This window comes from Euprymna scolopes, chromosome 26 (genome assembly GCF_053919585.1).
Source record: "Euprymna scolopes isolate OS-2025 chromosome 26, ASM5391958v1, whole genome shotgun sequence".
Classification (NCBI taxonomy): domain Eukaryota; kingdom Metazoa; phylum Mollusca; class Cephalopoda; order Sepiida; family Sepiolidae; genus Euprymna; species Euprymna scolopes.
The window spans coordinates 105,766,767-105,784,376 of NC_136507.1; the positions used below are offsets into that span (position 1 = coordinate 105,766,767).

A 17,610-nucleotide genomic window follows, 5' to 3' on the forward strand; every position below is an offset into this window, starting at 1 on the left:
GTGACTTCACGCCCACGTCATGGCTTAAAAAATACTGACTCGACACGTCAGTCGTCATTCAATGGCAGAACCAGACTACATTATGCTCCCATCCCAACGAAATTTGTGCTTAGAGTCAAAGAATGAATACTGTTTTGTTTTTGTTTTTTGTTAGGTTTTTTTTTTTTTCTAAATCTCATATATTTTTAATTCGTGGTAAAAAAATACCAAAAAATTGTGTTTGTTGTTTTTTACTTTCATCCGGACATACAAATATAGACACAGATACTCTTTCTATTATAGATAAAAGTACATTCAATATTTTATATTTTAATCGAGTTGATCGTCCAATGACTGAAAGATCAAACGGAAAGGAAGGGAGAGAAAAAGAAGACAGAGATTTATTTTAAGATCATTTTCATTAAGGATAGTGTATGCGCAGACGACATGCGTACAAATGTGTTTATGCATTTTGATTTTGTACGTCGATATGTAAACACTGATCGCTATAGTTTCTGTTCAAACTTTTGTTTAGATTTCCAAGCAGTACCTAGGAATAAAAATAAAACAAGATGTTCCAAGAGTTTTGGCCACATTTTGACATTGAATATCTTGAGAACAATTTAGGATATAAAAACGCATCTGGTATATTCGGAAATATTGCAGTCGTCTTTTTAAGACACGCCAAACAGTTGTTGTAGGACGATGAAGTTTCCTACTGGCTTGTTCTGATCGATTTATGGGAGCTCTGCTGGAAGGCATTTCAAACTTGTTCAACCACATCTTCTGATGTTGAGGTGCGTATAGTTCTCTTAGCTGGGCATAAACACCCATTCCACTATGGACTTCTTTTCTGGTGGCTGTTTTCTGATTTTTTTTTTTTTTTTTTTTTTTTGCGAAATGCACGTTGTACAAGTGTCTATGATTCAGTTTTTGCAAATTTAAACACACAAAACGCTTTTTTCTGGCTGATTGAACGCCATTACTGGATCTGAAAAGAAATAAAAAAAATCAATAGCCTTAAAACAAAAAAACTTAATGTATTTAACTTTAAAATGGCACCACTTTCATCTTACTACCATTCATAGTTAAGCAGATATGAGGGCTTGAAGAGTGTCCAAGACTTTTGGAACACCCTGTATTATATTGTGTTAACTCATTTTAAAAATCTGTTTTATTTCATCGAAACTTCCACTGAGAATCCGAGCAACAACAACCACATCTGTTGATCATATTCACACTCCTCTTCGAAAGCAAGTTATACTGTGAAGTAATATTCAACTAATATATTTTTGTTTCTTTCTTATCTTATAGTTCCACCAGAATTTTCCGAAGATGGTGTGAATTCCGAGCCAAAAGCTATCGTCGATAACAGCCAAATGCTCTCTTGTCTCGTCAATGGAATTCCTGAACCAACCCTCAAATGGCTTCGTAATGGACAACCGCTAAATCTGGATTATTACGATCACATTGAGATCCACGATGAAGGCAAAAATTTATTTATTAAATCCGTCAAGATATCTGACACAGCAATTTATACGTGCGTAGCCACAAATGTTGCAGGAAAGAAAAATCGAGATTATGAACTAACTGTTTGGGGTAAGTGTACCTTATATTTTGTATTTCATTTTGTTGCAATATAAAAATTGCTATGATATAAAGGTAATTATTTACTTTCCACCATGGCAAGATGTGTCAGGTGGAGAGTATCATGTTGGCGCCCCTAAAGTACTCTGATCTAGCAAAAATTGCTTGGACAACTCCGTTGGCATTCTCCAATAGTGGCTTATGGAGTAAGTAATGAATTTACTCCACCCAAAAGCAATGTGGTTGCAGTTTGATGTAATTTGCATATCAATGAATAAATTTGCATATCAATGAATTTGCATATCAATAAATTTGCATATCAATGAGGGAATGAGGGAATATAAGGCCGGAAGTCAAGATGACAGGGGTCAAGGTCAAGATCTGGAGAACCGAACTGAACAGGACGGATTTTACAATATCGTTCGAATGCTGACAAGAATCCAATTTGTTTTTTTTTAATTATAGGGGTAAGGCCTGGAAGGATGAACTTTCTAGGTATTACCCAGATGGTATACCTTAATCCAACACGTAATGGGGCAGTTACCTGGAATCACCTGTAAGGCTAATTGTTGGAAACATATCCTCAACCGGTATTTCTATCTAAATCTCTAAATAATCGAAGCAATAAACAATCCTCACACATTAAAAATAATAGAACAGTAGATATTTACATGCTTCCTACCAAAACATGATGTTGGCGTTCCCCGATAAGCATACTTCAGGCAATAAACAATGAACTTACTCCACCACGAAACCCGGGTAGCATGGCCTTGAAAGCTAGACCTCCTAGGCACTACTCAGGTGGTTACTTCAATCCGACAGGTACTAGGACAGTTTCTGGCCATACACCTGTCGGACTGATTGTCTAGAGCAAATTCTCAACTGGTATTTCTATCTAGGCCTCCAAGCAATTGAAGCAGTGAAGAGACCCACCCTACAACATCAAAAATAATAGAAGGGTAAATAGTTACTTGCTGCCCACCTCAGCAAGATATGACACAAGGTCGAGAAAGTGGGGATGTCAAGCAAGCTCCTCTAAAGGAGGCACACTCTTGCCTAGCAAAATTGCCTGGGCATCCCCGTCGGCATTCCCTAGTGAGGACACCTCAGGCAGCAAGCAATAAATTTACTCAACCCGAAAATCAGGTGGCAAGACCTGAGAAGGTGGGTCTCCCAGTTGGTGTACCTCAGTCCAGCAGGTACTGAGCCAGTAGCTGTCGGGCTGATTGTCAAGAATGGCTTCTTGACTGCTACTTTCTACCCAGTCTCCAAGCAACCGTACACGGAGACTCATCTTTCAACATAAAAAATAACGGAAGGGTAGACATATTAATGCTGCTCACCACTGCAATATGTGACACAAGGTTTGGAAAGTGGGGATATCAAGCAAGCTCCCCTAAAGTCTTTGGTTTTGGTTAAACGGTTATAAGGAATTGTTTAAAAGATTTTGTGAATAGAAATGTGGGTTAGATAAAATGAAAACAACGAACGGTAATAGTGAAGATGTTGCATCTTCTTCAACAAGGGATCGCTGATGTTCCCATCCGTGAGCGATCAGATCGTACATGTTTGTTCTCGCTTCTGATCAGGAACCAAATCATCGATACATATTAATGTTGGGACGATTAATGGGAATTGGAATCGGGAATCAAAAAAATCAGAACTGTTAGAATTGGTATCGGTATTGGAAGTGTGGGTCTATTTTCCTATGCTTAAAACTTTTATTTTTATTGTTTATCTTTCTTTTTGTTTCAAACTTAATTTTCCATCATTCGTGCTAATGATAAAATGATGAAATAGTTATTTTAAACGAATAGATCAGAGCCATAAGTATATATATATATATATATATATATATATATATATTTGTGAAAATATATGCACATATTTCATGGGGTTTACTGTAATACGATCCCTCACCCTCAAAAACAACTTTATATTTAGAAATCTAAAAAGAATCAGAATCGGTAATTGTATCGAAATCAGAAAAATATTGGAATCGTCTCATCACTAAGTCTCTGCATCGTTGCTTCTTTCATCATCGTCACATTTCATGTGACGACGATAAAAGAAGCATCTAGGCTTGTCAATTGTCCTGTCCTAACTTGGGCGAAATAAACTATTCATGCACGAAAACACAAGAGACTTTGCTGCATTTTCATGGTTTTATTTAGAGAGAGAATTTACTATGGAGGGAGAGACTACCTAACAAAAATGAATTCCTTCTTAACTTATTTTTCTCACTTGGAAATTGAGACACAGACGGGCAGAGGCATTGATAACATTCAACTTAGATCTTTATATTATTGTATCATCTCATGCATATCACTTCCTGAAAGAAACTAACTAGAACCCTCTGTTTATCTCACCCCAAAATGCGACGTTATCCATATCGTGATCGTTCAACTATATGTTTCGTTTGGAGAGTTTGACTTTTGCCTTTTGCTTCAATCACACCATCTGTGTCTGGTTAGATTCCCATTTGCCATCAGGTTATGTTGACATGTACTAAAGATCACCCTTATCAAAATTCACACGCGCTAACTTAATCGCTACCTACTAGTGTAGGGCCATAAATATATAACAGAATTAATGAGATGTCCTTTTGCAAAGTAATATGCAAATTAGTTAACAATATGACGTCAATCATATACACATGATCAGTACATTAAAAAGTTATGTGAAAATGAATTTGACATTTTACTCTCACTATCAGTGTAATAAATGGGCAAAATTTTAGGCATACACATTTTAAAATTATTCAGTTATAACCAACCTAACTTTGGTTTACAAAAAAAAAAAACATTGAGATAACTATAAAATATGTGGTAATCGTTAAAGATTGCAGCTAGGTCAAAATGCTAGCAAAAATTTTGTATAAGCATTTAAAATAATTTTATGTTGTTTTTTTTTGTTGTTAAATGGGTAATCATTTTGAGTTGAAATCCATTTAGTATTACGCATGTAAACTTGAGTAAAACACGTTTGAAATGTGTTAACATTACGGTAAATAAGTGAAATCAAAACAAGATGGCGACCGAATTTGAATTGACATCGTGTAATTGATCTAATTCACATAATTTTGACACATTTCAAGGATATTTTCTCAATTTAACATGCATAATACTAAACGGATTTTAAAATAAATATATAATAATTCCTTATTTATTAATATTTAACAAAGACAACAACATAAAACCGTTTTTAATCCCTTTGCAGAATTTTTATCGGGCCACAATTTTTAACAATCACCACATACGTACTCTAATTTCAATTAGGGATGCTGATTTTAGATACAATATCCATTTTCACTCCTCATCTCTCATCTTTTCTTCAATCAAGTTTTGTTTTGTTTTTGTTAAGAACAAGTTGTTTTCATTTTCATTGCCTGTCCCTTCTTTTTATCCTCATCCAAATTATTCATTTTTGTTTGCATTTCAGTTCCTCCGAAGATTGATCGTCGCGACATCTCTCGGAAATACAAGATTATTAAGGGACATTCCATTTTGTTGAGCTGTCCGGTGACTGGGATCCCACCACCGGAAATTAGTTGGTTGAAAGGTCATAAGGAATTGATTCCCGACTCTGATCCGCGCATGGAAATTGTGTCCAACGGAATGCAACTTAGGATCCATAATTCAACAGAGTCCGACACGGATCAATATTCATGCATTGTCCAAAATCCAGCCGGAAAAGATTCGGAAAAGTATGATCTTATTGTCCTTGGTAAGTTGTAGTTTTATTTATTTATTTGATTTATTATTTATTTATTTTTTAGTTTATTTTTTTATTTATTCATTTATTTGCTTTGTTATCTTTACACCTAAATAAGATATCGAAGGAATACACATATAAGCATATATATGCACGAATATGCACATGTGTGTGTGTGTGTGTGTGTGTGTGTGTGTGTGTTTGTGTGTGTGTGTGTGTGTGTGTGTGTGTGTGTGTGTGTGTGTGTGTGTGTGTGTGTGTGTGTGTGAATAATAACTATTTAGCCATATTATATATTAATATATGTACCCGCCTTTGCCTGGTATTAAACCTAATGTTAAATTCCTTAAAAAAAAAAAAACATATGAAGTAAAAGCGGAAAGAAATTAAGACATGGGCACGCAAGTATCATGTGTTTTTTTAATCAGTTCACTTCTTGTAAATAAAAAAATATTCGAGCTGAGACCGAAATCAAAATATAAAGACAGTGAGTCAAGTAGGCTAACCATTAGACCAGCTTGCCACGAACTTTAAAAAAGTGTTTTCAAACCTCGTGAAAATGTTGACAAACATAAAAATCTGATGACCCCCAAGTACCAATTTTTCAATTTTGACCCCATAGCAGCTCTTTTTTCCGGATGAAAATCGATTAAAAAGTTTTCCACGTGGTCTGAACACCCTATATACCAAATTTCATGTCTGAAGATCAAAAATTCGTTAAGTATATAGATTAAGAAGTGTCCTAACACACACACACACACACACACACACATTCTCATTTTTATAGATATACTAGTAGACCGCCTGGCGTTGCCCGGTCGTAAAAAACGCATAAATATCATATTTTAATTCATATAGAAACTGAGACATGTGCATGTTAGTATTATGTTTGTTTTTTTTCTAAACAGTTAATTTCCTGTAAGTAACAAAAAAAAATACTCGAGCTGAAACCGAAACCAAAACCTAAAAACAGTGCGCCAATTATGATAACCATTAGCTCATCTTGACACGATCTTTAAAAAGTGTTTTTAAACCTATTTATTCATAGCATAAGGAATCTGTCATGTGAACCATTCACGCATGCCCATTTGTGAAATAGTTGACAAACAAATAAAAATCCGATGACCCCCAACATAACAATTTTTCAAATTTGACCCCTTAGCAGTCCGTTTTTCTGGATGAAAATTGATTAAAAGGTTTTTCACATGTCTGACTACCCTATATACCAAATGTACCAAAGCACTTTTATAAATATATAGATAGATAAATGTAATTAGTTATGTCACGTACAATGGTTCAATCATGCTCTAAAAGAAACATTCATTTTTGAACGCCCTCCTATTTTATACAAGAATCTACAATCGATTTTATATGTTGGGCCTTTCTGCTTGTGCAGTGATAAAACTTCTCAAATGCACTTGTGATGTTAGGTTGTATAAAGGTGTTAACTTTGGTTCAAATCAGACTTTCTTCTTTAATCGAATTTTTTCTTATTTTTGATACTTATCGAACAGATTGCGATATATAACCTATGTAAGAACACTCCCAGACACATCAAGTACATTTGTGTGAAATTTTTAAAAATCGGTCCAGTCTTTTCTGAGTCTATAGAGAACGAACAAAAACACGCAGACACACAAAGATTCTTTTATATAATAGTAGATATATATAATACAATAAATTAATTGTAAATTTTGATTTACAGTTTTAATCTCTTTTCTCTTATAACCAGCTCTGCTCTCTATTGTGTTTGTATTGAGCTTTTTTATTTCCCACTTTACTTAACTCATTTAACATTTATTTTCATGAATTCGTTTATTTGCAGTTCCACCCACAATCGATGAATCTAACATCGTTTATGATCCTAAAGTTGTCCAGAATCGAACTTTGATTCTAGAATGTCCAGTTTCCGGGGTACCTGAACCACAAATTAAATGGCTGTTTGAGTCGATTCCCTTTGAAAATTTACCGTATGGTGTAGAATTGAAAGACAATTCCAAGATTCTCAGAATCAAGTCAGCAATGGTTGAACATGGAGGCAAATATACATGCATTGCAAAAAATGAAGCAGGAGAACTTCAAAGAAATTTCAATTTGGAAATATATGGTATAACCATCTTTATAATATTCTGTTTGTTCATTTCTTTATTAAGTCACGCTTTGAAAAAAGGCACAATACAATTCTGAATTTTTGGAATGAAATATGAATGTTTGTTTTGATTGTTTGGACAAGTATTATCATCTTGGGTATGGCAACAACCTCCTAGGCCGTCCAAGCATTGAATTTAACCACATTTGGAATCCATTAATTACAAATTTATAGGAGATGGCGAGGTTTCTTTCTTTTGTTTTTTAATCCTTTCACAAAATACACCCAAGCCAAGGGAGATAATTCCCCCAAAAACCCTTTTCGTTAGAGTCGCCTTCCTTGCACTGTGTTTTCTAGAAAAAAACGAAAACACATGTCTATCCACGGTTTCGTAAAACAATTTTTTCACTAATATTTACAATTAGCAAAAGATTCAGCAAAAAAATTGAATCATAGGAAAGTCTTAAAAATTATCCTAGTGACCCCCTGAAAATTGACCTTTTTTATGATTTACGGACACATCCTCAAACCCAAGGTCCGATTTCTTGCAATACACAACTAACCCCTTCTTCCTTTGTTGAAAAAAAAAATGGATGAAAGTCGGAGGTTTCATCAACCAAAACGTTGTGCCAGTAACACCTAAGATGAGAATAATTGTCTGAACAATCAAAACAATTTTTGAATGCCAAACTACTTTTAAAAAGCCAAATATGTGAAATTTGGCTTTTTATAGACCAATCCGACAACCCTAAACAAGAATATGAGAGTGAACTCCCTTTGATGCAGTCTCATTTTCGAATATAATTATAATAATATATGATTATTATAATAATATATGATTATTATAATAATATATGATAATTATAATAATATATGATCATTGTTGTAATAATGAGAGAAAAGAACTTGTAATTTGGATGTACAGCAGTTCTTCACTGAAGAAATAAGTCAGCAAAATGTTAAATAAAAAAGAGAACATTCAAAAGAAACAGGGAAAAGGGAGAAGAACATTGTCTGCCAAGTGCTACTGGGCTGAAGGAGTAAATTAAAGATTGTCTCTTACAATGAGATTTTATTATTTGCATTGAACTATGTAGCACAATAATTCTTTCTGAGTATTTATTAGTATTTATTAATTTATCTCATATGAGTCAGTTATATTTATAATACAATGGACACTATTTCTATAGAAATGTTAATAAATTCATATTTGCCATGTGTTATTAGTTTTTCTGTCCAAAAATAAAACTAATTTTTTTCACTATCCAGAAAAATATCGGCTTTCTCAAAACATATTTGTTGATTAAATATATTTCTAATTCTGTGGAATTTCCACTGGGCACGCTTATTTGAACTACTATTCCATCTTAATTAATTTTTCCATGAAATGAATTCAAATGAATACTATTGCTATCTATTTATGCTCAGTTCAAGTAGGAAGAATTAGTGTAGTTCGTGTGATGAGATCATCCTCCAAGGCATTACCTTTTACTTTGAAGAGTGATAGTGTAATATGTGTGTGTTTCCAATATGTGATTTATCGAATGGTTTTTAATCCAATTTGTAATTTAACAAGTTGTTTAGATTCCAGTATGTGATCTGCATATTAACCCTAAGTAACTAACCTAAAGCTTTATGTTAGAGTTAGGATTAGTGTTAGTGCTAGTGTTAGGGTTAATGTTAGGGTTAAGATATCTAATGTATGATCTATTAACGTTGGCCATTTTGTCACAGATCACCTAGTATTTACAATCGTAATCATGTATGTACCATATGCATCGTAATCGTAAAGCTGTTCACTTCCAATATATCATCTAACAAATTGTTTCTAATACATGTGAACATTTGTGAATTTAATATTCCCTTGACACTTTCGTCTTTGGAGGAAATCAGTTTAACATGCCTATGGTAAATGGCATTTTTTCGTCTTTTTAATGGCTTCTACTGCAATGTGTGATATAACGAGTTGTTTATATTTCTATAACGCTAATCTTAACTAACTGATCATTACGCTAACTAATTAACTTAAACGTTAGTGTTAGATTTAGTTACTTAGTTATGGTTGATAGGGTTCAGGTTAATTGTTTAGCGTTAGTGTTAAGATCAGTTAGGGTTTGGGTTAGAAGAATGGGTAGATCACATATTAGGAAAAAAGCAGTACAGTTTTTATATGCATGTTCGCAGTTGTATCATCAGTCGGACATTTTGTTGCTGTTGGGCTGAGATATGCAACTTTTTATTCTTAGGATGTTCAGCCTCCCAAGCTTTACCTTCTCTCTAAGTAGAAGTTAGTTTATGACTAATCGCCTGCGTTGGTGCTCTTCCAATTTGTGATCAACCGAATGACGCGATCTATCTGATCTGCTCATTAACCCTAATCCTAACCCTAACTTTTAGGTTAGGTTTACTTAAGGTTAGGCCAGAATTAATTGGTGGATTACATATTAGAGTAGAAGCCATTCAATAGATTAGGCTATTCGGTAGATCATATATTGGAGTAGCGTTGACACTCGAAATAGTTAGAGTTTTCTTAAATTACAGTAATTTTATAAAGTAATATTAATGTTAACCTCTCTTTCATAAAATAAATGCTAGCTATAAATTGTTTAAAAATAAATGAAAATTTCTTTAAAATAATTTTTTTTTAAACTGTTGCTGAAATGACGTTGCATGTTTCAAAGAAAAGATTTCAATAAAGGAAAATAGTTGTTTTGTCCTTTTTTTATCAATAATATATATTGTGGGGACATACACACCCTTATCATCACTAAGATGGACTTATCCATTTGCCGCATAAGCAGCACGTATAGACCACTCAATGAGAGCTATCCGGATGTCGTACAGAGACGACTTCCGACGGACTTACTAATCTTCCTGTATTACTAACCCTGTTCTGGATATAAATGTTCTTCGTATTCTGACCAGTCGTCGTGTTTTCCTATTTTCACCTTTGCCGACTCCACTACAATATATTATTCAGTTCCTTTCATCTCCCAATTTCTCTGCTTCATACAAAATCTCCAACTCCTGCCACCAATTAAAGCATGCCACAAAATAAAGGATGGAAAGGGAGGAACGCACTAACATTGTTAACATATTAAAATTGCGGATCATTAAATGTTCAGAAAAATGTTAAAGGATTGTAAGAATTTCTAATTTCCATTTCGTTTCAGTTCCGCCGTTAATAAGGCAACATGGTCTTGAGAAAGAATTCACGATCGTTGAAAACCAAACCATTCAAATTAATTGTCCAGTAGAAGGGGTACCGTTTCCCAGCATTCTTTGGCTCAAAGACCGGACGCCATTGTTAGATTTTCCCTACGAAGATTTAAAGGTCATCAACGAAGGACAGAGGCTGATGATTATTCAAGCCAAAGTGAAGGACTCAACGAAATATACGTGCCAAGCTACAAACATTGCAGGACAAGTAAAAGAAATATTTACTGTCAAAGTTTTTGGTAAGTTAATTCCTTATTCTTTTTTCTTTTTTTAATTTGATTATTATTATATATATATGTGTATATTTTTTTTTTACTTGGAGGTTCCCAGTTATCAAGGCCTTGAAGCAACTCTAGGATAAGGTTTAATGAGTCTCAAGTAGGTGGTGAGACAACTCTGTAATGATAAGTAATGGTGAAATTTGTGTAGGGTTTAGTTATATAAGAGGAAGGCTCAAATATATATATATATATATATATTTATATATATATATATATATATAACTACTTAATTTACTCACATAAAATTAATATACGAAAGTATAGATTTATGCATAAACTTTAAGTATTTACTTCAAAAGTGCTCAATACGTAGGTAGAGCTAGTTAGTAATTTATAAAATATATATGTCGATTAAGCTACACTGAATATTCTGCGTTTCATCCACTCTATGACTCTTTAGGCTTATGCGCGAATTCTGTGGTTGTTTATCGTTTTTATATGCTCCTCTTCTATTGAGATTTTAGTTAGCCAATCAGCTTTCTAGTATCCACCTCGCCCTTCCTATCAGCCAATGAGCATGCATTTATCGGACAAAGGCCTATACAAAATAATTTTAAAACTAACAAAAACAATAGAAAATAAACAAATAAATAAATTAAATAAACATGAATATATATAAACGATTACACATATATGTATGTATATATATATATATATATATATATATATATATATATATATGTGCATATATGTATGTACACATATATATATATTTACATATAAACTAACATTAAAAACAAAAAAACACTAACCTAGTTTTAAAAAAGATCAAGAAACTAAATAGAGCACACACAAAGGAACAGGTCAACCAGAGGCCAAATATGCCTTTGTCCGATAAATGCATGCTCATTGGCTGATAGGAAGGGCGCGGTGGATACTAGAAAGCTTATATATATATATATATATATATATATATATATATATATATATATATATATATAACAGAAAGAAAATTAAAACTGTAAGTTGAACTTTACAATAAAAAATTATTGTTCGATTGAATACCATAAAAACAAATTACAAAATCCTTATTCCGCGGGGTTTCAAAGAATGCTATTCTTGTTATTCTTCTCATCAGAGGACATAAAGAAATCTAGAATTTTCTAGTTAAGGCATTAAGTGAAACCGTGATTTATTGTAGTTATAAATTACCAAATAAAAATGTGAAAAAAAATGTTGGATATGTAAAATATATATATAAAAACAAACCGCACATATTTCAGCTTGCATGAAAATCCTCTCAAGTTGATCCGAAATGCAAAATAGTTCTTTAGGGATAATGGATTTTATACGCGCGCGCACGCACGCGCACACACACACACACACACACACACACACACACACACGCACACACACACGCACACACACATATATATGTGCTGATTTTTTTTTTTTTTTTTTGAATAAGCTTGCTTTTCTGTGTGTGTGTTTTTTTTTCTTTCTTTCTGCACTAATAACTTAAATATAGTAATAGATATACATTAATCGGTAATTCTGCATGACAGTGACATGAGACGAATGTGTGTATTATAGTTTCAAGAACGGGCGATAGAGGGCGTGTGTCAGCCGAACAGGGGTCGATAACTCGTACCTTTCTAAAAGTTTTTGCAAAGACAATCCCTTGGAAGTTTTTCTTTTTAAGGAAACTCTAACCCTTGTAACTGTACAAAACACTATATTCTAAAAATGTTTTCAATGAAAATCACTTGAAAAAAAAAAATAAATAAATAAAATAATATTATGAAAAAATTTCTATAAATTTTTATAAATAAATAAATAAATAAATAAATAAAAACTTCTATATTAAAATTATATTTTGCTACATTGACAAACAAAAATTATATTTTGATACGTTAAATCACTCATTGAAAAAAATTTTTTATTAATAAATTAAACTTATATTTTGATACATTTTTTTAATTCAATAAATGTTTCGATTTTCATATATTTTTGTGTTATTTATTTCATTATATATTTTTGCGTTATCGTAAACACTTGTTTATATTTGAGGTTCACATAATGACCGCTAGATGTCATTTCTCTTTCCAAGAACAGGGGTCGATAACTCATCTCTGTTACTAATATGTCACTGTTATGCAGAAGTGCCCATTAGTCTTTATTACAGAATGAAGGATTATATCGTTCACATTTATGATGTGAAAAGGTCATTCATTTGGTTTGCAATAAATATTTGATTTATTTCTAGTTCCTCCAAGTATCCGAGATTCTAAAGTTCCAAAGAAAGTGGAAGTGATTGAATACAAGAGCTTACAGCTAGAATGCATCACATCAGGTGTTCCGGAACCGGAAGTGACTTGGATGAAGAATGATCAAATAATTAATTTCTCGGAAATTTCTCACATCAGATCAATCCGGGATGAAAGGCGTTCACTTTTGCAGGCAGTCCGAGCAGAAGCCGAAGACACAGGGAGCTATTCCTGCCAGGCCTCGAATCCCGCAGGGGAAGCCATTAAAACGTTTGATGTCAGTGTACACGGTAAGTTAAATTGGAAAAATCCCCCATTTTTCTTCTCTTTGGTAAATATTTGGAAATTGATTCTCAACATTGAATTCTGTGTGTATTTATTATTGTTAAACTGTACGGATACAATATAATACTAACCTTCATTTGTAAGGAGGGTACTAGATATTTTTAATACTAACGAGTTACTACTTTAAAAAAAGGTCAAAATCCACTCAAAGATAAAAGTTGACGAGATTGTCAGTTAAATGATGAAGAATAGTTTGAGAGGATTGAAAATGATGAATGGAGTTTACCAAATTATTTAAGACACTTCAACAAATATTTTTTTACATTAGACTTGAAGGTGACCATATTGTAGCTTGCATGGAAGCAGTTCTCTGGCAATGTGTCCTATATATGATGATGATGATGTATGTTATATATCATGAAAAAAAAATACATTGCAGTTTTATAAGAAATATTGGAAGAATACCGGTCCCAGGATGGGTAAAATTAATTCCTTGAATGAAACAGTTTTGCATTATTTTTGCATCCTCTTACGAAGATTAAAATCAACATGCTACTAAACCTTATTTATAGAATCTTGATTCCAATTTTGATCAAAGTCCTTTACATGATGTTGATTCAAGAAAATGTCCAAAAATGAAGGCTAAAGCTTAAGAAGTCTTAAGATGAAATTTAAATTGAGAGAATCTTTCTTAGTTGGTGTATAATGATCATAGATCAAATTTAATGCAAATCTGAAATATTTGAATTTTCAAATGAAAGATTGTGCTCATACTATGCCCCCCCCCCCAAAAATACTCTTTAAAAAACTTCAAAATCTAGGGAACATTTAATAATTGATCTTTAATACCTATTGTAAAAGTTTTACAATGGGGGTATCTAAAATTTCGCAAAGGACTTTCACCACTTTTTATCCTTTTGCCATAAATTAAACTAAATATAGCCTACATTTGAACCGCTTATGTCAAGCATCTGTGTTAAAAATCATAATGATTGGTTTATTAGTTTAAAAGTCAACCCTGTACATCTCCCATATATAAAATCTAGCTGGCAGCCCAGCATTGCCCAGTCTTACAATACGCTTAAACATGATATTTTAATTTATGCAAATTGCGTATGTATTGTTATAGAATCAATTCTCTATTGATATATACATATATTAATGTATTACGAGAGATTATTTTCCCGGTGAACTAATTCCGTCTGTGTTTGTTTACAATATCACGTCAACTGATGTTTGGGATTCACGCTGAATGCCCTGGAAAAGTCACTTCCGATTAATGTTTAGTTTTAAAATATGCAAACGAAGAAATGATTTGCAGCGATTTTAGATGGTACCTCTTCTTTTATCGTAAACTGAACTCATTATGATAAGAAAAAATTTAAATAAAATGCTGAGGTACACCCGGGATTGAAGAGGGGATCATTCGATTTGTAGTCGAATGCTCGACCACTGAGCTATATCACCAGATTATAATAAATCTGCTGTTTTTTTTAAGAAGAAATGATTTGCTGAAATTTTATTATCTCCCTTGCCCTTGCAATGTAAAATATTCCCTATAAAAATTATTCTTTTTCATTTATAAAAGAGAAAAGCTGTTTTTAAGATCGGATTTTTTTTTTTTTTTTGATTTTCGATATTTATCGGATGAATTTCTATACAAAACATATCTAAGAAAACTGCCATACATATAAATTAGCTTTTTGTGAAATTTTCAAAAGATAGGCTCAGTCGTTTCCGAACCTATGAGGAACTCACACACACACGCGGTGTTTTTTTTTTAATATAATAATAGATATAGAGATAGAGACATGGTTATATTTGAACGTTTATAAAACCAAGTTCTTTTGTAAATCTGAAAATCGTCTTCATTATTTTAGTTGGATTATAGTCAGCATTTTTTAATCCTGTTTTATCTTCTTAATCTCCTTTAGTTCCTCCTCAGATTGAAGAGTCGCAAAGAATTCAACAATTTGATGTTCTAAGTGAAAAGCGACTTAGTCTTTTATGCCCTGTGGTAGGAGTTCCAACGCCGACCATCACATGGTACAGAAATGATGTCATCATCCCAATATTTGGAAACCCTAAAAGACGTATTTTGAACCAAGGTAAAGAACTACTTCTTTCCAAAACTGAAATGGACGACGCCGGTCAATATACATGTGAAGCTGTCAACATCGCAGGAAAGACACAGAAGAATTTTCTGGTCAATGTTTTTGGTAAGTTTTTATCTTTATTTCGTTTTCTTTTGGGCGGGGGGGGGGAAGGAGGTTACCTCTACACACACGCACACGCACGCACACGCACGCACACACACGCACACACACGCACTATTTAAATATAAGATGCACAGATGATGAAAATGAGCCGTGAATTTGTCATTTTTTTTTAATTTTTACACGGTGGTCACCACTTATCAACTCAGGGATAAGGGTTATTGCAAGTACAGTACGTTAGTGTGGAGATTTGATGAAGTGTTTACTTAAGGGGGCGGTTCATTAGGAATTTGTTAATGTTGGACTTGAAGACATCCAAGTTGTAGTCAGGTGGGAAGCAGGCAGACGGAACAGAGTTCCACAGGCGTGCAGTTCTAAGAAAGAAGCTTTGTTCATGGAATCTACGTTTTGATTTAGGCACAGATATAGAGTGAGGGAAATTTTTCACAGTGGATTCAGCTAGACGGGTGTTTTTCGTGAAAGATTGGCGATGGGGGACCAGAGATTGGAGTTCAGACAAGCACCTGCCATGGAAATAACGATAAAACAAGGATAGGCTCGCAACGTCTTTTCTGTGGGAGAGAGATTGCAGGGTAGAGAAAAGCCACAAAGTCTATTTTGTACTCTGTCAAGGCAGGATAGGCTGTTTTTAGCAGCTCCTGCCCAGATATGGCAGCAGTATTCCATCTTTGGACGTCATGTTAGGTTCAATTCCCATCAGGTCGACATTAATAGTTCCCACTGTCAGGAATAAAAATCATCAAACGAAATGTCTAATAGGTTCTGTGCAGTAACATGCAGATAGTTCATTCAAACTATTGGGTGGGGGACTCATAATCAAATTATCTGTTGTCCTCATAATGTTTATCGGTACTAAGATTTATACTTAAGTCTTTGGAGAATATAATCAAAGAGTTGCTTCCTGAGAATCAACAGGGCATTACTTTGAATGTCATTGGCTTTGTAGATTACATCTACCGTTTAATTACAAAAAAGGTGTCTAGCCGTGTTGTGAGGGCTAGTTATGCCCAAAGGCCCCATTGATGTGAGTGCCGGTCTCAGCACAGGTTTATCTGAAATGATCTTTAAAGGTCATGGGGTCATGTAGCTTGACATTCTCTCATTTGCATATCAATGAATTAGCTGCCCTTAAAAGACATAATAAAAAGATCGTAGGCGAGAGGACATTGGAGTGGTTAGCAATAAAAGATAGATGTGAAATGTCGTAAACATGTTGTCAATTATTTTTTTCTGATAAGATTACAATTATATTGTCATTTTTCATTCCAAACAAAGGGAAATAACCTCTAAATGAGGAATACAGAGTTACATGATTTTTTGATAGCATCTAAACAGATATACACACTTACTTCATAAGATTTCCAGTTACAGAATATCCGTAAACGTCTTCTCAACCATCAAATCCTTTCTCTCTGATAAAAGTATAAAAGAAGTTGTCGATGGGCAGAAGTCCGGAACACATAATATCAATGTTGGCGTTCCTCAGTGTTCCATTCTGGATTCAGCTTTTTTCCTAACTTTCATCGACATCTATGCGAATAACACTACCATCTAGAGCAACACTTCAAAGGCCTGCAATGACCAAGATCTTTCTGATTCTCTCTCTTCTGACCTGGAGCATGTGGTGTTATCGAGAAAAAGGTGGCTGATAATTTTAATGTGGCCAAAATCAGGCTTCTATCTTTTCATCACCAACACTCTGACAATAATGCCAATTGAGTTAAAATATTTTCTGGAAGTAATTAAATCAATTTTTTGTTGTTGTTTTATTATCATTTCACCCCCAAACAAGGCACAGAGCCAGTTAGTCTTGAGGGGCTACTATTTGGGACCAGATTTGCAGGGATACTATTATGAAGTTGTACAGCATGTCAGTACAGTCAGGAAAGCAGGGACCAGGGAGGGAATTCCAAAGTGCAGCAGTCTGAGGGAAAAAGCTATTCGAGTAGAAGGCTTTATGGCATCTAAGGAATCTCTACAGTATAGGGTGGGATTTTGCTGCTTGTCAGGGG

At 33.7% G+C, this 17,610-nt stretch overlaps 1 protein-coding gene across 1 annotated transcript in view; it reads left to right on the top strand.

Moving 5' to 3' along the window:
* Window positions 1-17,610, top strand: part of LOC145247851 (hemicentin-1-like) — a 303,157-nt gene that overhangs the window by 123,037 nt on the left and 162,510 nt on the right. The window contains exons 22-27 of the mRNA XM_080109473.1: window positions 1,294-1,578; window positions 5,008-5,292; window positions 7,106-7,387; window positions 10,543-10,827; window positions 13,076-13,366; window positions 15,296-15,580. Coding sequence (XP_079965599.1) covers window positions 1,294-1,578; window positions 5,008-5,292; window positions 7,106-7,387; window positions 10,543-10,827; window positions 13,076-13,366; window positions 15,296-15,580 — 1,713 coding nt within the window. The remainder of the gene's footprint in view (window positions 1-1,293; window positions 1,579-5,007; window positions 5,293-7,105; window positions 7,388-10,542; window positions 10,828-13,075; window positions 13,367-15,295; window positions 15,581-17,610) is intronic.